The 22658-nt window shown below is 40.6% G+C and overlaps 2 protein-coding genes across 4 annotated transcripts; both read right to left on the bottom strand.

Moving 5' to 3' along the window:
- Nucleotides 1-1219: 1219 nt before the first annotated feature.
- vwa7 (von Willebrand factor A domain containing 7) lies at nt 1220-13819 on the bottom strand. Of its 3 annotated transcripts, none has more exons than XM_038692860.1 (17): nt 13510-13802; nt 12024-12310; nt 11544-11777; nt 9426-9522; nt 7764-7898; nt 7408-7603; nt 7165-7334; nt 6308-6420; nt 6054-6170; nt 5710-5928; nt 5013-5145; nt 4043-4195; nt 3844-3936; nt 3450-3733; nt 2679-2815; nt 2420-2579; nt 1220-2033 (listed from the first exon to the last, which is right to left on the bottom strand). In XM_038692860.1, the coding sequence occupies exons 2-17, from the start codon at nt 12270-12272 to the stop codon at nt 1482-1484; spliced, it is 3042 nt and encodes a 1013-aa protein (XP_038548788.1). In that variant the 5' UTR covers nt 12273-12310; nt 13510-13802; the 3' UTR covers nt 1220-1481. The 3 variants fall into 3 exon arrangements, with proteins under 3 accessions (XP_038548788.1, XP_038548789.1, XP_038548790.1); XM_038692861.1 differs by having other exon boundaries at nt 1482-2033; nt 12024-12275; nt 13510-13805; XM_038692862.1 differs by having other exon boundaries at nt 1893-2033; nt 2420-2599; nt 13510-13819.
- A 229-nt stretch (nt 13820-14048) lies between these two features.
- Nucleotides 14049-17547, bottom strand: LOC119883236. The gene has a single exon (XM_038693797.1). The coding sequence runs from the start codon at nt 17545-17547 to the stop codon at nt 16315-16317; it is 1233 nt and encodes a 410-aa protein (XP_038549725.1). The 3' UTR covers nt 14049-16314.
- Between the last annotated feature and the right edge of the window lie 5111 nt (nt 17548-22658).

Raw genomic sequence — 22658 nt, 5'->3', positions numbered from 1 at the left:
GCTTTATCAGAGGTGCTGAAGTTAACGTGTGGAATTATTCGTGAGCTTTCTGTCTGATCACGGGTGTTGTCTGTTAGTTATTCGTTTTCCCCTGGCATGAGCACCTCCTCCTCTCATTCAGTTTAGTCTGTTAGACGGCGAGAGGAAACTTCCAGCGAATCAGTAACATAATGCAGTATAGGGCATGTAGTTAAATTTTATGAATTCTCTTTAAATAGGCAAATGACGTTAGTCTCCCATTACTACTTTTTTTATTTACATGTCAGAGAACTCAGATATGTGGGAGCAATTCTGATTGTGCAGAAAGGTTTGAACATGAGCAGATAAGTTACAGTGTTTCCCATACGTTCATTTATTTGTGGCGGTCTGCCACAATATCAGCGCTGACCGCCACATAGGCTATTGATTTTCGATTTTTTTTTACTAGGCCTATTTAAAATCGTATTTCAGCTGCAGGCAGCGCATATTCGCGCAGAACATCCTCTCACTCGTCTCTCGATTTCTCGCTCTCTCTCCCTCGTTAACACAGCTGCACAAATCTGTCCAACATAACGCTTTTATTGTCAGAGACCTAGCTATTAAAAGTTATTAGCAAGCATGTAAGGAGCCTAGCTAATACGGAGAGTTAAATTAACGTTAGGAAACAGCTGGGTTTTCGAGGCTAGCATGCTGTAAACTGCGCCACAGTTACACTGTCATTCTGTGGGAAACACTGAGTTATGGTAAGTTATTAACAGATGAGCTAATAAAGTCCAGTCAATAACTGAATTAAAACAGATTAATTTATCACTGAGATGAAAAGAGGCCACAAACACAATTAAATAGGTTACTTCCCCACAAAAGAAGTGGTAAGACTTAATCATGTGTGTTGACTCAGCAGGGATGATATTAAATAACTTACAGGAGAAAAATATTTAAAAGCAATAAGAATGGCTGAGAGCTTCACTAGATTATATTCTAGGAACATTCACTTATTAGTTAAATATAATTACTTTTCACATGGCGTTTTTGTTACCTTTTCCATGTTTTTAATAACAATAGTAACAATAAAAAAATCAACAACATTCAGGGCAACCATCTTTTTTGATGTGTGTAATAGACTTCGTGCACGGATGCATGGTTCTTAATCTCTATTTACTTGTATATATTTTTTTCCTTTACATCCAAAACAATTGTATTATTCCGTGGCTGAAAAAGTGGTGTCAAATAATTCAAGTCATTGACGGTAACATTAAAGTGATTCGTTCTTTATTAAGTGTATCTTCTTTAGAAAAACAGTAGCAAGCACATATTCAGCAACAAGACATGTTTCTTTGCACTTAAAGTACAAGTGCACCTATTTCAAAATACATTTGTTCTTGCAGTTTGATCTGTCTCTGTCCTTTTGTACCATTTTGTGTAGCTCTGTGTGTGGGCTGCTGGAATCCAGTGATCAACACATAGATTGGTTTGACCTGCAAAACATTTGTAATCACATCCACCTAAAGCATAAAAGAACACAGCAGACCCAACAAGACAAAGACACCTGTAAGTGTAATCCGTTCAGCCCCACTGGTATCTATACTCGTGTCTGTTGGCTGCCTCTGCTGGCCAGATGTTAGACGGCAGCGCTTCATGTTTCCAGCTGTGTCCCACACCAGAAGCTCTGCCTGAGCAGAGCAGCAGCTGGATGTGTACCTCACCCACAGTGGCTGAGATGAACCCAGATCCCATTCAGATACATTTAATGGGAGGTCTCCTTTCTGTAATCTGGCCTTGTTTTGGTGGTCGTGGTCTCTGCTTTTGGTCTTGTCCCTGTGTTCCTGTTCCTGGTCGGGACTGGACTGGGCCTCTCCCAGGCTGTCCTCTGTCAGTGGGAGGCTGTGGAATAAAGTCACAATGCCTTCACCCTTCTGTAGCTGGAGAGCAGCGAGGCCGGAGCGCCCCCTGTCTGACACGACCAAAGATACAGTCCAGCTAGACTCGTTGCAAATGGAAGGACAGGTAGATTGCACGTGTGTCGGGGAGCAGGATGGTGGGGACGTGTCAGGATCCTGCAAGAGGAAGTGATATCAGTGCCTTACACAGAAAGTCTATTAACCTGTTTAAGAGGAATGAATAATCTGTACTCTCAGTTTTATTAAATCAAATGTGAGGCTGTTGATTAATATCTTACACTCTACTTTAACTTTTACTCTCTGGTTTTATCTTGTTTTTGTTATCTATCTAACTCCTTAATTGTATTTAAATGTCTTTTTATATTGCTCCATGTTGCTTTAATGTTTTATGTAAAGCAGTTTGAATTGCCTTGTCGAAATGTGCTATACAAATAAACTTGCTTTGCCTTGACTTACAAATGAACCACAGCAGAAGTCTCTAAAAAACAATAAAAGTAGACTACAAACAAATTGTGTCTTTATAGTCTTTAGTTAGTGCTCACCGGGGGGACCACAGTCAAGTAGGCCACTGCATAATTTGAGTCTGGTGAGTCAAGAGCATGCACAGTGAGGGTAAGGGTGACGGTTGCTCCTGCCTGAGCCGTGGCAGGAGTGTGGAGGTCCACCTGACCGCGGAAAGACCCTTGTTCCGCAACATGAAACCTGAGGGACAGAAACTCAAACTTAAAGAAGAAAAATGTCCCCATAGTTCAAATTATATACTACTGTAGAGAAAAAAGTCCTCAAAAGCTGTGAAACTACCTGTGAGGCCCTCTCTTATGAAGATATCCACAGTCGTCATCAGCAGTCAGACTGAAGGGTCGGGCCGTGCCATGGTTCAGGATGTCAAAGTTCACCGTTGTGCTGTGACCAGGTACCAGGCGGGGGACAGAATACACCTGACGAGATAGAGACACACAAACTATGAAAGACTATCACAGTAAACCGAGTGGATTATGGTACATCAATGTGAAATTGTATGAATCACAAAAAGCGTGAACACAGAGATGTGTATGGAAAGTTAGGGAAAAGTCATAAGACTTTAACTCTACATGAAAATGTAACACAACCAGCAGATTGGCTATTATAGTGCTACATTGGTTTCTATTGCTAATAATAATGTAGCAGCAATAATTGATTTGTCCACTTGGGAGCAGCATAACCTGCAGTAGTCATGAGACTGACATACAGTGTTATGTTAGCAAAAGTGGAAATGTCTGAAGCAAAACAGTTAAGTTGCAGGCCATAAAATCAAAACAACGTGAGCCAAAAGACACTAAAATGCTCCTTAAAGCTGTGGAGGACTGCAGAATCGAATGATAATTGTTTGTCACTAAAATCAGCACCTTTCCATGGGCACATGTAGTTACTTATAACATTGTTTATATAAAAATATTGATTAGTGCAGCTTTAAATGCATTGTAGATCACTGAAGAACACTGACTTTGTTTGACAGAACAGGTATTATGTTGGAGGAATAAACATCATTAAAGCATATAACACCTGAGTAAACAGAATTGAACCACTTATAACCTGTATTTCAACGTGAGTGGGCTGAACCATCTCTGTTGAAACCCTCTCCAGCTTGTTTCCTCTGCTGTCTTGGCCTGTTAGTCGAGCATAGAACGAAACTCTGGGAACAGAGTCCACCCATCCCACCAGCTCCTCCACAGAGTAGGATGATGAAGAGGAGGAAGAATTCAGCTTCACCAGCTGGATGATCTCACCATCACCTCCCAGCAGCGTCAAGTGACTGAAAGATACCTCCTCCTCTGGAGCCAGGCCTGTCACAGCCACAACCAGATAGGCAGGGACACCTGGGAAAATAAATTAGGAAGAAGGCAGTTTTGCTAAATGGCAGGCACATTCCTTGGTGTAAGACTAGGTGTAATAAGCTGTCAGAAAGAAAAAAATCACCATCACTTACCTGCCACAGGACTACCCTCGACTCTGGCAAGACCTGGGTGTGTCTCATTGGTTACAGTGGCAAAGTAATACAGGAAATCTATACTGCTGTCAGCTGGGGGTGCAGATTAAATGACAAATCTTAAATGGTAAAGTACATAATAACTTTTGTACCAGTTTATGTGTTAGTGGATTTCTTCAAAGTCTAACATGTATTTTACCTATTACATTGAATATGAGATGTCCATCACTCTTGGTTTGGAGTTTCCACTGGCCTGGCTGCATAGGAGAGAGTAGGCTGATGCGGTACAGACCATCGAACCGCTCCACCTCTGCCAGAGGGCTTTGCTCGCTCAACAGAGACTGGCTTTGGTCTGACAAGGAGAGGAAGTTGAGTAACTGGGAGAAAGGTTGCGGTAATGGATGACTGTGTGAGCAAGTACAAAGTGCAGTTCAGACAGTAGTTCTCAGAAGAAAATACATACATATATACATATATATATATACGTACACATATATACGCTCCAGGATAGCTCAGTTAATGCCACTGACTTTGCTACAGGTGATCGTGGGTTTGATTCCCAGGCGGGGTTATCCTTAAGCAAGGTCCTTAATGCTACCAGCCTACCTCAGATACCCCGGAGTGATTACCTCAGGCAGCAGAAACCCGAGGGTGAGGACAAGGAAGATGAAGAAGCCACTGCACGGCATGTACCACAGACAAATAGAAGAAGTGGCTGATATCAAGAAATCCTACCAGTGGCTGGAAAAGGCTGGACTGAAGGACAGCACAGAAACTAATCATGGCGGCACAAGAACAGGCACTCAGTACAAGATCAGTAGAGGCTGGGGTCTACCACACCAGGCAGGACCCCAGGTGCAGACATGCATATACCCCTGAGACAGTACGGCACATAACAGCAAGGTGTAAGATGCAGGCAGGAATGGCATACATGGAACGCCATAACCAGGTAGCTGGCATAGTGTACAGGAACATCTGCCATGAGTATGGGCTAGAAGTCCCAAGGTCAAAATGGAAGACAACTCCTAAGGTAGTTGGGAATGTCAACAGTGGTGCCAGTGGCAATCGCAGCACTGGGGGCCGTGACCCCCAAACAGTAGATGCTGCGATATATATATCGCATATATAAGTGTCATTCAACATGGCTGAGACATTTGCCCTACAGTTACCTGATGGACTGGTAAGGATACACCTTATCAGGATGCCAGTGACATGCAGTGTGACGTTTTTTACTGAGCTGTCAACTCGGAAGATGTGGGAGGACATCAACTCTTGGTCACTTTCTACATGGAGGAGGGTCACCTGTGGAGGAAGGAGAAAAAAATGTGCTTCATATATCCAACAATAAATGCACATTTCCACTTATTATACTAAAGATTTTAAGTGTCTATAATAAAAATTTCCTTGTATTTAAAAGGGTCTGGTAGTGACAAACCCTGCTCCACAGAACATTGTACTGTTTTTAAGCTCACTGTTTAAGCCTGCAACTTTACTGTTTTACAGGAAGCTGTTTTCAGAACGAAAGTTAAAGCCTCACTGTACGCCACCTGCTCAGATGATTAACAAAGCTGGGGGGGGAATTTCTGACTCACAAAGTGTTAATTTTTTTAAGCTTTCCTCTAATCTTTGCCTTTGTTTTGTTGTGTTTTACTGAAAAATTGTACCTCTTCAGGCTTAATAAAATAAACCAAGGTATCAGTAGACATGCGGAAGCAACCACTGATGTGGAGTTGCAAGCAATGTCTACTTGCTAGTGGTCAGAGGCCAAAAGTGTTGGGAGCCACTGATGTAGCTGCTTTCTCTGCCTTTAAAACCTGTTTAAATGTGGGCAACTGAGTGTGTAAAATGTATCAAATGATGTCCGACCTTGTCAGCTGCTGTGTTATCCTCCACTATGGTAGAGACCCTGTGGATGTCAGAGTTGGTGGTGAATATCGTGAGTCCTCCTGACAGAGAGGACAGTGAAGAATAAAGAGAGAAACGATCAGAGGACAAAGCTTCCCTCCTCTTCCTCCTCCTCCTTCTCCTCCACCTTACTCTGCTCTCTGTTGTGTAGTTGGGGTCTTCGGTTAGGAGAAAGGTCACCTGTGGGAAAATCAGCCCATAACATGAACGGTTGAGCTGAAATCACATATTGTGTGATTGCAGTCCCCTTGCTGCCACAGTGCACCTTTTTTAAAAGCAGAATTATCTTTAACATGAAAACCTACCTTGCTCTTTTTCTCAAGTGCGAGGGCTTTCACTGCATCAAACAAGTGGGCGTCTTTAGGGGAAGCATCAGTGAACACAAAGATCTCTGACAGCGGTGGACTGTGAGTGAGCGCCAGCTGAAAGCACACAGCAAGTTGGGAAGTTAGCTGCTATGTGTGCATGCGATTCCCCATACTGTACATGTGTTCACACGCTCATGCAAACACCTAATCACTTTACTTTGAGTGTTACAGAAGAAACCATCTAAATGTACCTGAATGGCAGAGAGGCACATCTCTGGTTCGTCTCCCCCTCCCAGCGCCATCAGGTTCTCCATGTGCTCCATAAACTGTTTTGGGTCATCGGTCTCATACACTGGTCCTACCTCTGCAGAGTACAGCAGATAGAAATGTTTTTGAGCAGAAATAACAGCACATCCATCAGAATGTTAACCATCACACCAAAGGTTTAATTTCTACAACAAAATTCAGCCTTTTCAAAGGCATAGTTCAACATTTTAAGAGAAATACACTCTTATAAATTCATCTAAACTACAGCAAGCGGCTCGTTAGCTAAGCACAGAGAATGAAAGCGGGGGTAAAAGTAACAAAATCTAGTTAACACACGAGTTAACACACTGGATCTTGTTTATTCTGTACAAAAACCAAAGAGTAAAAATGTGGTTTTACGGGTTAGGCACCAGACTATTTTATTGTTTGTTTTAACAATTTTTTATTGAACAGGTTTGTTGAGCTCTCTACAGATCGGAACCAGAGATATTGTCTTCTTATTCCACACATTATTCTTCCTTGTTGAAAACCTGGTGCCTACATTGCACCACCATTGTTTGGTCGGAGGTTCAGTGTGTCATTCTAGTGCTAGCCCCAAGCAGTCATGAGGAGTGGGCTACAGAGCAATCACACACTCAGATCTCACCAGATTTTTTTCATTTTCAAACTTTTCAGAGTTTCAAATGTGTCAGACCTCATGCAGATTCCTCTGGAGCCACAAAACTGCTTTATACAGCTTTTGTAATCTGTGCAGTAGTACTCCATAGTGTACTGCCTTTTTGCTCCAGCTGTATGCAGGGCTGTTTTCATTCCATACTTTAGCCAGTATCTGTACCCTCACCTGGGTCATGGAAGGGCACAAGTAGAAAGGTGCCAGGCTGCCCAGGTCTGCTGGCTCGGCTCTGGATGATGGAGTGGGCCCTGAGGCGAGCAGCCGTGATCTCCTCAAACATGCTGCCTGTGGTGTCTATGACAAACACCAACGCAGGGATCTGCTTCACGTGGAAAAGCCTGTCAAAGGAAGTTTTGGAAGGTCTCAAACTCAACATCTTCTCCTCGGGGAAAAAAAAACATCAACACCTACCGGAGGAAGATTTTGTTGCCCACAGTGTCTCTGAGGTCTCTCAGTACACTCAGCGTGGCCTCAGTAGCCAAAGTGGCAGCTTCCACATGGAGGTAATGGTGAGGGGAGAAGAAAGGTGAGGTGCTGTCCTTGTTGATGCCTCCTTTGGCCCCCATATAGCGGCTACTGTCCAGAATACCTCCATGACTACATTTTCCTGAATAAAAAATAGTCATTATCTTTAAAGCCTTATACGGAGTTTAAAAATGAAAAAGCTGTCAAAACATTCTGTGTAGAAAACTTTAATATGAATGTACATATTTCTTTGCTTTTTGGCAGGACTGCAGCTCTTGATGGCTGATGTTTTATTGGCATACCCTGAGGTTTTGGAGGGAAAGTGCTGAAGTAGCCAGTGGTGAGCAGCCGGGAGTCTTGCTGTGTGCTTGTCAGTCTTGGCAGCAGGTTGTCTCGACAGGTGAAACTGAAGCACTCCATACAGGTAGGAGTGTCTTCTGTGGACAGAAAGAAAGAATGGTTAATGTATTAATGTTAAAGCAGTACTAAACCCTTTTAAAAAACACAAATATTTTGCTATTATCTTTGTTTGGGTTTTGGGATTGAATGATCAAGTTCACTATATGTACAAAGATGGACCACTGTATATCAGTTTGATATAGCAGCACTAATCATCTATATGCATTATGATTTTGCTTTGGTCAACACAACACATAGTGGCATAATACCAAAATTATACCATGCCATTAACAGTATGTTAGAAAAATTTCACCTAAGTCCTCAATTTAAAATCTATCTAAAACCTATACCTCAGATTAGAGCTGCAATTACTTTCAGTATAGATGAATCTGCTGATTATTTTCTCCGTTAATCAATCCATCGATTAGTTAGTTATTAGTTATTGTGAAAAAAAATAGCCAAGGTATTGTCTTAAAGTTTAGATCTAAATCCTTAAGATATTCAATTTGCTGCTATAGATGAAACCAGAAAATGTTTTGCATTTTTGCTTGAAAATGGCTGAAACAATTAACCCATTATCAAAATAGTTGGGTTATTCTTTTGTCTGCAATTCGACTTATAGATAAAAACACTAATCATTGCAGCTCCACCTCAAATTGCCTTTATTTCTAGCTTTCCCACCTCTGTCCATCACCTGCTTGCACACCTGTTTTCCACTGGTCATTAATAACCACAGTGTATAGAAAGGATAGTCAGAGTTTCCACTGTTTAGGTGCTAGAATGTTGGTTATTTTAGTAGGTGTGGTTGTAGAACCAGCCAGATTGCTATGTTCTGTGTATGAGCCCTGTTACATGCGTTTTGACCTTTGCTCTAACTGAGGAACCATTGATCTTTCATCTAGTTAGATTAGCTTTAAGTCAGCCTGTCAAGCCTGAGTGTCTGTCCCTGTTGGGTCCACATTCCAGCTGCCAAAAGTTCAATAGTTACAAATGTATTACTGAAACAAGCATTCAGAGAATCAATAAAACACCATACTTATCGAGGCCATCATCTGAGATTACTTAGATTTAGCTTGATATACCTGGACAATGCCTGGTTTACATCACAGTAAAAAATACCTGTCAAAAGGCAGAGAATCTACAAACTATAAAAAGAATATGACTTAAAATGTGGTTTTATATAGCATGACTAGCTGTACAAACTTGTACATCAGCTGTTTAAAAATCCAATTCTAAGTGGCGGGTGATATGACTGAAATTATGATACAATCGACATTAGGTAAACGAATGAAATCACATAAAGCATGAAAAAATCAAGCTCTTGTTCAAATTAGTGAACTATGTTCTACTGTACATTACATGAAACCAAACTGTTCATTGATGTAAAACTAAACATTAATAACTCATTCTGTGATTAGAAATCCTGTAGAAGATCATATCATCAGGATGATATTCTGCTGAAAATTGATAAGCAATAATCTTTAATCATCCCCCAGCCCTTGGATCCCTTTTCGATCTGTTAAAGTGGGCGGTTGTGTAATCACAGGTGTGAAGACGTGAATGACCTTTAGCCACAGGTATGGCAGGCTCCTCTGGCTGCAGCAGGTGGAGGTAAATGAAGCGCTGGCCCATCTCCACCCAGTTACTGTGGCTGTAGAAGTCCTGGCATAACAGAAGTTTGAAAGACAAAGCATTACTCACATTTTTGCCAGCGCATTTTGATTTAAATGCCATCTCAGTATTTCAACTTACATATTAATATCCATGCAAGCAGCAGGGCAGAACTTAAATAGAGAAAACCTAAACTGCACATGTAGGATGAGATCTTAAAAGACCACAACTTGAGTGTTGGAGTTTACTTTGCCAAAGTGAACTCATTCAGGACAACCTTAGCATTTATCTTGATCATATCATTGATGATGAACCACTCATAAGATAACTGCTTGATTGATTAATTGATTTATTGGTTGATTGATTAATTGAACTTTTATGATATTAATCCATAAACATAAACAATAAAACCTTGAACATCACCCTCATAAATATTTCATCACAAATCTTTCAGTCACGATATGCACTATAGAACATATAACAAAATCTATTATCTTGTATAAATTAAAATTAAATGAATCCATACAATCATAGCAATATACAATGCCAACAAAGTGCCATAGCCTAACAGATACTATTGCTTCTGATGCTTCTAAACTCTGTCTTACATCTCTCAGCCATCTAAGGCTGATAACACGAGCTAATGTGTAAGATTAAGGATCAACTGCGCCAGTTCTTTTAGCAATTCAGGAAGCTTCTTTTTCATAGGTGCATTTGTATACCAGGTGCAGCATATATCATCAAAATGAAACTGTACAAGAGCCCCTGTCAATGTCTCTTAAGATAAAAAAAACTGATATTCTAACCAGAAATCTGATGTTTTGGTTAACTTTGGTGAGCACTATCTACCTCTAATAAGGCTGTGACCTCAGTGTTGCCCCTTACAATCCTAAAACCTGGAGCCTTCTTGAGCTTTACCTGAGTATGGCCTCAGTTTTACAAAGATGGACTGACTTATTGTCAGATAACCATCTACTGATATCGAATAATTCAGAGCTCAGAACTTTTTTAACCTCTGATTAATCTTTGCAAGATCCCAATAATGCAGAATCATCTGCATATAGAAAAAGGTCACATGAGCCAGCAGATTTCATATTATTAATTATATTAATACTGTATAACAAAAAAACAAGGAGCCTAAAACACTTCCCTGAGAGTCCCCATATTTCAGGAGCTTGGGTTTGGGCAGAGTCCCATCCACATCCACTTTTTGTTTCTTATCTCCCACACAAGCCAATCCATGTTAGCTTCATGTTATTAAATTCGCAAAGCTCTTAACTTGGTCAGTAGAATGATATTATCTACATTAACAAATGCCTTTTGGAGGTCTAAATTGATCATACCACCGTACTTTACCACATCTATCTCTTTCCTGTTGTAGTCAGTAAGATAGAAGTGTCAGTGCAGTAGGATTTCCTGAAGCCAGATCTTCAAACTTAAAAGATTTCCTCTAAAAGATCATGAAGGTTATTCTAATGTTTAGACTTCGGTAATAAGATATCCGACCACACAGATTCAATATAATTATTACAAAGCTCTGTTCTGTGATTAAAACAGATGTGAAACAAACTGATCTAACATAATACACACACTCCTTGGCCTTTTATGATTCCAGTCTCGTCTGATCACAATATAATTCTCTGTTTGATCTTCAACGTCTTCTCTGAGCAATGTGATAGCAATAGATATATTGCTATCACATTGCTATTTATTTCAGTAAAGCACTCTCCTACCTTGCATATATTGGTGAGCAGATTAAGTTTGTTGATCTTTATGAAAACCTTCTAATGTTGAGGTGGAGAATGTGCTGTCCTCTTTTGGAGAATAGTTTGTCCATTTTTACTCTCCTGATCGCTTTGGGGGCAACAAGATAACAAACACCACGACTAGCACCACTCTGATCAGTGAATGTGAGCCATGTTTGTTTAAAGTCAAGACTGAAGAGAATCTACAAAACATAATCCTAAAAAGAGCTCTTCATCCTGTCCAATCTTTCTTTTCTTTTGTTATCTGTTTTATCACATTACATCATCTTTTGACGTTGGTGTCTTAATTACAGTGCTGCTGTGTACCTGCAGGGAGTGAAATAGCTGGCCCAAACTGTGACGAGCACTCTGGTACTCTTTGGCCCGTACTGAAAGCAAAGTCTGAGCCCAGAACTGCCGTAACATCTCTATGGCGCTGTCCACGTGCTCTGAATCAAAGTGGTACACCGGGTCGGACCTGGTGGAGCTCAGGAAGTCCATGGCCGCGTTGGACTTCACCACCTCTCCCACAGCTCTCCAGAAGCCACGGTCCAGTCTGGTCTGAGAGGGATACAGGATGATTTTTGTTTTTACCCTCATTGGAACAAGATGTTGTTCTGTGCTCAAATATCACAATGTAATATGAACTAAGAAGAAGAGAAGTTCCTTCCTTGTGCATTCATTGAAACTGTTCAGATTTTAATACAATAAACATCTTATTGATCCGTTTGTGTAATAGTAGAAAGCTGCAGCACTATTTTTGTACTGGATGTACAGTAAATAACCTGACTTCAGACATCAGCTCACCTGTTCCTCTGCATGGCTTGCCTGGTGTTTTTTGCCACCCCTCAAAGTCTCCAGGGTGACATTGAGAATCGCCTGCTCCGTGATGTACTGGTGTGTGCGCGAGTCCCAGGACAGTGTTAACACTCGAGACCAAAAGTTGGGTAGGAAGCCCATGCATGGTAGAGCCAGGAGGAGAAGGTACGCAAGAATAAACCAGTGCACCTGCCTCCCTGTGCCTTCCCAAATTCTTCCTCTGCTCTGTGAAATCATGTCCTGGAAATGGAGTGAGTAGCTAGATCACATCCTGCCTGCATAAAATAAAATAAACCAATGGTTTTTGCAATGCAAAATAAATTCATAAATCTAATTTGATAACATTTAATGGGCATGGCAGATGACAGGCCAACTTTTAAATGTTAATGGAATAGCTTCACCAGTCATTTACAAAACAAATCTTTTAAAGTCACAGTTTCCGAATTGTCTTTGGAAATTTACTTGAAATATAGGGTGGTACCTTACTTCTCTGCTACAATATTTACATAGTTTCACCTAGTAAAGTTGATGGGGCGACAAACAACTAATTAATTTACACATGCAGCAGACACGGAGCAACAGTGCAGAGTTGATAGAGTTGATAATAATCTGTGGGTTCATCATTGCATCACTGATCAACACCTATCACATTACACATAGTAATTTCATACATTGTTCATATATAAACTTAAGTTGGGCAGCTTTAAGAAATCTAATTTCACCTTTTAGCCTTTTGTGAATGCTTTATTTATTATTTTTTAATCTAATCTTTTAAAGATGCATGCTGAAAATATTGTTAGTTCAAATATTAAAAGACATTTAGCTGAACTGAGCAAGCCTTACAAGTATTTTCCTCTTGCAAAATGGATGAATATGCATTGACCCAAATCCATAGTTAAGTAATCTGTCATAACACACTTCTACACACACACACACACACACACACCCCTCCTCTCGCATTTTTCTCTGCCTTGTCTGTACAGAGGCTCCTATTGTTCTTTGTCATCTTTATTCAGATACAATACTTTGGTTTTGTTCTCATAGTCTGCGCTTTCACAAGCGGGAGGCTGAAACAGAGCATGAGGCTATAAACAACTGCTCCCTCTACTCTGCCAGCCTTCAGCAAATCAGTTTTAATTGATTGGCGTGGTCTCTCACAAGAATTCCTCCTTTAACTAATTCTGCAGGAGTGGTGCAACATCTGATACTCGTACAGTAATTATTCATTTTAAAAAAAATTGTGACATTTCTAACACATATGACTTTACTTTATGGTTTACTTTAAGTAACTGCTCATCTTCTGCTTAGTTTGCTATTAAAAAGAGCTTAGCTTCACACCAAACTTCCTCCTTCATCACAGTGCAATAATGTCAACTAGAAAAGTTCAAACTATTTATTGTATTGTATTGGACTAACTATACACTTTTCCTAAAAGCTGTACTAGAATTTCTGCATGAAATGAAAATGTTCTCACCTCACTTCATGCCGGTAGACCTTTTTTCTTTAGATTTTGTTCCAACAACACATCCTTTAGCAGAGATTGCGTGCAGAAGAAGACCACACATGTACGTTCATTAGACCGCGCAGAAACATTTAGACAATGTAGAAACTGTGACCAGTATCACAGCATATTTCTGTCCTTTTAACAAAATTATTGAGTCTTCATGTGTCTGCCCTTGGGCTCTTGCCTCTGGCCAGCTCTTCAGTAAGAAAAATAACAACTAAGATATGAATGGAGGGAGCACCTTAACTCAGATGAGACACTAGTTAACACTGCAAGGTCTTAAGTGTGTTTCTAAGTGAGGCGGGCAAACCATGAGGAAGGCAAGACATCTCGTCATAGCTCCCCTACAGCTTTGTACCCCTCCTTACCCCCCATTATTGCACGGTGCATTGATTCACCACAATAGGGTCGCATATATTACCGACCACGGTGTTCAACTTAAGCCTTCCCCAACCCCCCTGCCCTCCATCCATCACTCTCTCTTTTCCTCACAAAACCAAAAAACACTGCTTTTCACAACTGCAAACACTACAGCCCCTTCCTCTCTCCTTAGTTACCCACAATGTAAAGAAGGGCATCGGTTGCTAGCCAACATTAGGGACAGTGTTGAACTTCAGTTTGTTGGGTCGAATGTTGTAAAAGAAGATGAAGTGAATGATTGGGGTCTTTTTTAGCTTTGGCCTTTCAATTGTTTCTGTTGTTTCGATGGTTCTGGTATGTTTCTCAACTATGTTGTAAGAAATAAACTGTTGTTGTCCAAGCCCATATATTTTCAACAAACAGAATCTAGAAGATGCAGAGTTGATGCAAGTGTTTGTGTTCATGCTAAGTTTCATTGCAACACTTTGACAAACCACAAAAAAGTCTGTCGGGTTTTTGTGTTGATCTGATAAGCGATTCAGAAAGTGAGAGTACATCAGCGGTTGCCTTGACCACAGAAAATGACAGCACTACAGAATCAGGGACCAATGTGTGAGACACATTTAACTCCATGCATGTAGTTGTAGAGGGAAAATCTTGCAGGGGGAACTGTTCATCTGAACCTCCATGAGGTTAGCGCATGTTTCCTGTGTACCTGTGGTAAGGTAACCCAGTTTGTTTCTGCACTGATACTTTCTCAAACTGTATCTGCTGGCAGTTTCATCACACAGTTTCACAACATCAGCCACATTTACAGCAAGTACTCTTGCACTACCATATCCTCAGACAGAAGAGGCGTCTCTGCTTGAAACATGTATCTGTATTCTTTTTGCTGTTCTCACACTGTCACAGCTATCAAGACCATTTCATTCAAAAGTGCTGGATGATACAGGCTTTTTACCATTATAGAGGTTTATCCAAATGCAGTGCGGTGTCCAGCACCTGTACTCAGCTGGGTATGGATGGACACACTATTGACATTTATTTCTTAGTTTAAAAATGAAAAAAATTTGATCAGTTTGAGTAATTTCTTTAATGATTCTGCCTCTACTGAAAATAGGTTAATGTGGATATTATGACTGGTTAAAGCTTGAGTAGGCATTTTTTGTGAGAAGCATTTTTTTGTCAGTGTATTAAGTGTCCACAATGTCAATTTACTGTTCACTAGGCTTATATTTGTGTGTTTTATATATAGTGGTGAGTAAACTAGGCCGTACTTTTGGACACAATCTCCGACTCCAGATTTAATCTAGAAATACATTTATGAATTAATTATTAGTCTACCAAGGGTTATCATATAGCCTATTGTATTTTTAACTAATACAATCTGGTGATTAGTGATGGTCCCTTTATTATGCCTGGCATACATTTTCAGATAAACTCACTATTTTAAGGTGTAGTAAAGGTATCTGTGCATGACTAACATTTACAAAGCAGCAGGAGTAATGTTTTCTATTATCACACGCTTCCAGTTACAAGAATTATTTATTGCCGAGCAGCATTCAGCAGAGGGAACCAAGAGTCAGAGGGAAGAAGGTCAGGAGACACAGCAAATAACAGGAAAACTCGACCCTAGTTTACTAGACAAAACCAGGGGCATGTCTAATCTGAAAATAGTGTATATACAGGCTTTGAGGTAGCCTACATTGTCTCTTGTTTGGCGGGTGTGTCAGAGGTGTTACAAATCTGCAGTGCACGTATGTAACACAACAGGGTGTTCAACGCACTGCTGTTTCTGTTTAAATAAATGTTTTGCAGCATTTTGTTGAATACAAAGTGGACCAATGAAGTAAGCAGACCACAAAATTGCAAACATCCAAAAATCACAAAGTTGGTCCATGCAAAGAGACTAAAAGGCCTATCATAATCCATACGAATCTTCTTGAATTAATGAATTAATGCATATATCCCTACATGATACATACATAAAAAAGTTCAATAAAGACAAAAGGTGCTGACTTTCTATCAAGAATGAACATTACAGACTTCTTACATCCTGCGATGCTTCTGTCACTATTATACGTAGGTGATGGCTGCCTTGGCCAGGAGTTGTTGTCATCAGACGGTACCCAACCTTCCTCAAGTGTTTGTACCCTTAACCGTAACACTCTCCAGTTGGCGGGTCAGCAGTGGTGGCCAAATCACTGCCCATCTCCTGGCTTCCAGCTCACCTCCTCCCTCCGATTCCATAACCAGCAGAAGGCTCTTTCAGCTGCCTCCCCCAATCTACGAGCTATAGATGTCCTTGCGTTTCCTCTCAATCCTATTGCTGTCAACAGACTCCATACCGATTGAGCAGGGAATCCTCGACATCCCACTTCCACTGGGAACATCCAAGCTTGCCAGCCTCTGTTCCTACACTCCTACACCAGATCCTGCTATTTGGCGCTTTTCTTCTCTGCTGCTTCCTGGCAATCGTCCTCCCATGGCACAGTCAGTTCCACGAGGATGACCTTCTTTCCCTCTGTTGACCACAAGACTGCATCTGGCCTCAGGTTTGTCAGTCTCTTCTGGGAACTGGAGCTTTCTTGCCAGGTCCACTCTCAACTCCCATCCTTGGGCTGACTGCAGCAGGTTTGGCTTTGCTGTGCTCAGGGATGATGGCCTGACTCCTTCCTTAACAAAGGTGATGGCACGTATTGACATTGCTCTAGCTTGATGTTTCCTTCTTCTCTCCTGCTCCAAGGTAGGCGCGAGCACGGTTAACACCTTGTCATGCCGCCATCTGTATCTTCCCTGGGTCAGTGCTGTCTTGCAACCCGACAGGATGTGCGCCATACTTCCCCTCTTACACAGTGGGTCTTCCCTTAATCGCCACCTATGCAGGTTCACTGGGGTTGGAAGGGTGTCGTAGACTGCCCGCATCAGGAAAGATATGCGGAATGGTTCCAGCTTCCACAGGTTGGCCCATGATATCTTTCTTTCAGGGAGGTCCCATTTTGTCCAGGCACCTTGAGGCCCCAGCTCAATAGCTCTTGCCTCCCTTGCCTCCTCCTCCAGGTTCCTCACTTCAGCCTGGACGATGGCTCTCCTCTCCCATGAGTTGGACTTTCCCCATTGCTGGAAGTGCGTCAAACCCAATCCTTGCCTTCCTTCACATGGGTTCCCAATGATGTCCTTTAGCCTTAGCGCCCCCTCCACCATGGCCACAGATTCCGAGGCTGCCCACGTCCTTCCTGATCTTGTGATGACCCCAGCATCTCTGACCTGATCCTGGGAGTCTCTGTAGTTCATGACCAGACTGCATTTGGCTACTTTAAACTCCTCCACGATAGACGACAGGGGGAGTTGTAGCTGGCCATCTCTTATGTACAGTCCAATTGATGTAAAACTTGGAGGGACTCCCAGCCACCTGCGTAGATGCTTGTTGATCTTTCTCTCCACTCCTTCCACAGATGTTAATGGGGCTTCATACACTGTCACCAACCATATAAGTCTTGGCAGTAGGCCGTGTTGGTAAAGCCATGCTTTAAACTTCCCTGGGAGTCCAGATTTCTCTATTCTCCTCAACCAGTCCTCTGCTTGTTTTTCAGTGCTTGAGATGTTATTCCTATCTGATAGGGACTTGTCATACCACTTTCCAGGCATTTAATAGGGTTGTCCTCAGTTGATGAAGTGACTTCCCCTTGCACAAGTAGCTTGAACCTGCTGGAGATTTTCCCCTTTCTGATCACCAAGCTCCTTGATTTTCTTGGGCTTGAACCTCATCCTAGCTAGGCTGTGCACTGTCAATCACTGATAAGACCCACCTTACTTATGGGTTGTGGTTGTGATGGTTAGATCATCCATGAATCCTCTGATGGCTGGCTGTCAGATTCCAAAGGGCATTTTTGGCCCTCTTGTTTCTGCTGTAATAATGAGGTTCATTCCCATAATAAACAGATAGAACCATATGCATTTGCTAAGTCCAGCCAGACAACTGTAAGGTCACCTAACATTCCCTTGGCTTCCTGGCATTCCGGTGTGTTCCAGACACCCTGAAAAACCTGGAATCCCACCCTTTTGTGTAGAGGTGTCAATATAACCGTTCTCTGTCATGTATGTAGTCATCCCCTTAGCCAGCACCGAGATGAAGATCTTTCCTTCTACACTGAGCAAACAGATGGTTCTGAACTGGCCAGATGGTTCTTCCTTAAGGACAAGGCATCCTGCTCTTTTCCAGCTTGCTGGGATGGTTCCCTTTTCCCAAAACCTTCCAATAAGCTTCCATAGCCTCCAAAGTAATTTTGGGCATTTCTTGTACACCTTGTACGTTACACCGCTGGGACCTGGAGCAGAGGCTGATCTAGTGTTTTTCACTACCTCCTGGATTTCCTTCCAAGATGGTTCGGCGACGCTGAGTGCCTTGTTTGGTTTCTCTGTGCTGCAGATATCTGGGTTTGCTCCTAAGGGCTCCATTCTTGCTGTATCACTATGGGACTCTCTCAGGAACTCCTCCACCTCCTCCTTAGTGCTTGTCAATTTCCCAGCTTGGCTACACCAAGTAGCGACTCTGTGAATCTGTAAGGGTCTTTGATAAACTGTGCTCGCAGTACTTTGTCTTTCTTTTTATTTTCTCTTAATGTGTTTTTTGTATGTAACCAAACACCAAGGAAAACTGGCAAACACTGAAAATCGACTTGATAATAAAACTTATTCCAATAAATTCCAATAAATAACAATAATAATACATTAAATAGTTGAGTAATAATACATAGGTACTATTTAAAATTACACATATAATGATAGATTCCTTTGATTGGTTCAAATGGTGTTCACACCAATAATGAACAGCTCATGAGTCCACTTGACAGCGGTTCAGTGAGGAGGGATCTCTGAGGAGTCATGAGTGAGGACACATGACAACAGCCTTCACAGAGGTCTTGGCCAACACGAAACCTTATTGGATATCAGTTACTGATTGGACGTTGCAGCTAATCATAATACATTACAAATATAAAGACAGATAACTGTCTGTAACTGATAACTAATTTGATTTGTTAACTGATTCATTATATAGTTAATATTTTGTGTTCATTGTAGGTTTAAACAACACAAGGACCAAAACAAGTTTCTTTATTGATTGGAAAGATATGTCTTTTTATGATCTCTTATTTCCCCGATTTGACTTTTATTATGGATAGAACTAAAGTAAGAGAGACTCATGAAAGTCTGTCAGCAAGAAACACTTTTTTACATCATTTATCATCTTTTCCATTCAGTCACCTGTGAGGCTGATCATTCCTGAGCGTCAGCTTTGATATGAGTCACATCATTTAAATTTTCCTGGAAACATTTAGCCTAAAAAATCTTGTTCAATTTACCACCCAATCACATGTTTTATTGTGACAGGGTGGTAAGGGATGTGAGCATTACAATGCGTCGTGGCAAGGACAATTGTCTTTCTCTCACTATCTGTCCACAGGAGTACCCTTCTCTTCTCATTTATACCACCTCACTGGGGGAAATTATTCGCTTGCATAGTTTCGCTTTCCACTGCTACACAGACGATACGCAACTCTATCGTTCCTTCCCACGTTTCAACCACACCGTCTCAGCGCAAATCACGGATTTCGGATGTTTACATGGATGAAGGCTTGCCACATTGTCTAAGACTGAACTCTTGCATTTGTGGTGAGATTTCTGGTCTGAAGGGAATCCTATCAGTGGAGCAATAGTAATGCATAGCAGAGCATAGGGCAGGTACACTTAAAAAATATTATGAATTCTCAATGAATGATGACGCTATTCTTGTAATATTAGCCTACGACTTTTTCCTCGACATGTCAGGGAACAAAGATATGTGGGAGAGATTCTGAATGTGCAGAAAGTTTTGAACGTGAGCAGAAAACCTGCTGAAACACAGGAGCTATTAAGTCCAGAAGTTTATAACTGAATAAAATGGATTAATTTATCGTTAAGGTGACAAGGTGCCACAATCACATTTAAAAAGTTTACTTCCCCAAACAAAGACACTAAAGAGGAGGGAAGACTTAATACCGCCAGCATGTGCTGATTCAGCAGGGATTACTTGAGAAAAGGATCTAAAGGACAAAGATATCTAAAAGCAATTCCAAACACCTGAGAGCCAGTTTTAGATTTTGAATTGTCGCCGGCCACTTGAATTTTGTGTTTCTCTGTTCATAAATAAAAACATTTCCACCATAAACTGGTGCAGAAAAATTGACCAGAATGCAGGAAATTAACTGTTTAATGGTCGAAATTTTCACATAAATCAGCAAAAAGACTTCTTAAAAATAGTGTTAAAATCTTGTCTTGTCTCAATCAAATGAACCCAGTATCGTGTCTCGTCACAACGCTGGTTATTACTGTTAACCTTGTTAGGTTCACTCACTATGTCACTCACTCACTATCTCTTTCACTCACTATGTCACTCACTCACTATCTCTTTCACTCATTGATTCACTCACTCACTATCTCTTTCACTCACTCACTATCTGTTTTTAAAGACCAAAGCTTTAAGTTAAATTTACAATTTGACTCTTTCTCATGTTAAATGAAGGCTAAAACCAACAGATGATATAGAGAAACAGTTTGTCCTTATCACTCTGTCACATTAGTTACCACCCCGTCACAGGGTCATTTTGTTAATAAAAATTATCAAAAAGAAGTGAAATGTTCAATAATTAAATGTTGAATAATACACTGTAAACCCGAACACACTGCTTACTCAAAAGAATTATGAGTTCAGCAATCAAAACCAGCTAATAAGTATATTATATTTTTACACATTTTTATTTTTAAAAAAATCAGCAATTGATGACGTTCTTGTTAACTGGACTAATGGGGATTCTTTGTGTTTTATCTGCTCCTGCAGGATTAAGTATTGAGTGACACTACAGCTATCCATGGTATGTTTTCAATTTGCCCATTTCTGCATAAGAGTTAGTATAATTCTTTTGAATTATTCAAGATTATGTAGACTTGATGCTTTTTATACTTCATAGATTTGAAAGATGAGTTAAGGTATTTAAAGGAACATACGGGCATCATTTGAACTTACTAGGATGCTTCCTTATTAAACGAAAATTCCCTTAGTGGTAACAACATTAATCTAGGCAACATACATTTATGTGTTTGTGTTTGAATGTCTGCAGGTGTTTTCTGAGTTCCATCGTCATCATGATTAATGTTGAACCTATGGAGCCAATTCAACTGTGAGCTTGACACCATAGCTGATTGTCCTGTGCAGGTGGAGGGCCTCACAGACGGGCAAGACAGCAGAGGCACTGCAGAGATCCTAGGATTTATGACCTCCAGGTGAGCGTAAGATTGATTTTGCCATAGCCACAATGTAGATCACATAATGTGTGGTCATTACACACAGACTCTGCAATACAGTTATTCTAAATATGTGATGATTATGATGACATCTACTTTCAATGGTCACTCCACATTTGCACAGTTGTGTCATTTTTTTTTTTTGCTTTGTTTTCCAGTACATGATCACTTTAAAAGTTGTTTCAAGCCTATTTTAAATGGCTATTCTTAGGCTGCACTGAACACATAATACAAAACAAAACAGAGAATCCTCGTTTTATTTTTTACTTGTCCAAGAGACCAATGCCATCAATGAGAGAGATGTAATGTAGGCCTCCTCCACACGCATCCATCCAAAAGTTGCTAACTGGGCTAAAGAGGTTCAAAACGCGGGCAGTGTTTTTTTTTTTGGCTATAAAACATACTGCTGACAAACCACGTGTAAGTGTTTGTCCCTGTATGATGCAGCGAGAGAAAATCAGAAAGAGGTGGTGTGAGCTGTTGTGTGTGTGCAGGGTTGAGGGTTGAAGTGTGGGTGCTTGTAAGAATATCAAAATCACCAAATCTAAAACCAAAAACCTACCCAGTGAATAATAGGGGTGGGAGAATTAATCGATTCTTAGATGCACCGCAATGCTGAAGTGGAGGATTATGAATCGATTAACAAATGTTTTTGTTCTATAACTGTAACTATGTGTAAAGCGTCCCTGGGTACCGTGAAATGCGTTAAAATATTTATTTATTTATGTAACATTAGCTAAATTAGTGATGAAGTAATGTCAATTATCAGCTGTAACGTTATGTCATTACTAACTAACCTACTAGTCAAGGGTTGAGAACTTCAGGTACAAGCTTAGACTAAACTGGTGTACAGCTCTGTCCTGTATACATACTGCAGGCTATATCCTAATAGTTAACTTTATTTGTGTGTTTTCAGAGGAGTGTGAATGTTAAAGAAATGGACCATTGAGCTGAGGTTAATAAAGTAAATTAGGGATGCAAACTAGTCCTTTTAAGCTAATTAGGAGATGTTTCTTTTGGATTTAAATGTACAAATTAAAAGCTTAGTAATTATCCAGGGAAAAGTTATGTCAAGACGCATCGATAATCGTTTTATAATCAAATCGCAGCCCTCTGAATTGTAATCAAATCGAATCGTGAGGTGCCCAGAGATTCCTACCCCTAGTGAATAACTAGAATACTGGGGTCCAGCCCTACTGCACTGGCTAACAAATCTTTTGTCATGTTATATGTCTTGTCTTATAGGTAGTTGCAGCTGGATGGATTTATTATTGTTATTGCTGTCGTTGCTAATAATAGTATTATTATTCTTTTAGAATTACATTGGTATAACTGTTACACTATAATCACATTTGTATAATGATAATTATTTTGATTATCAATCTAGAAACAACATGATGTACACATAAGACGCATTC

Source organism: Micropterus salmoides, unplaced genomic scaffold (genome assembly GCF_014851395.1).
Source record: "Micropterus salmoides isolate LMB-PRFRI ecotype aquatic unplaced genomic scaffold, ASM1485139v1 Ms_hic_scaffold_3, whole genome shotgun sequence".
Lineage (NCBI taxonomy): Eukaryota > Metazoa > Chordata > Actinopteri > Centrarchiformes > Centrarchidae > Micropterus > Micropterus salmoides.
The sequence above is the reverse complement of the archived record's forward strand: the minus strand, read 5'-3'. Positions and strand labels throughout refer to the sequence as shown.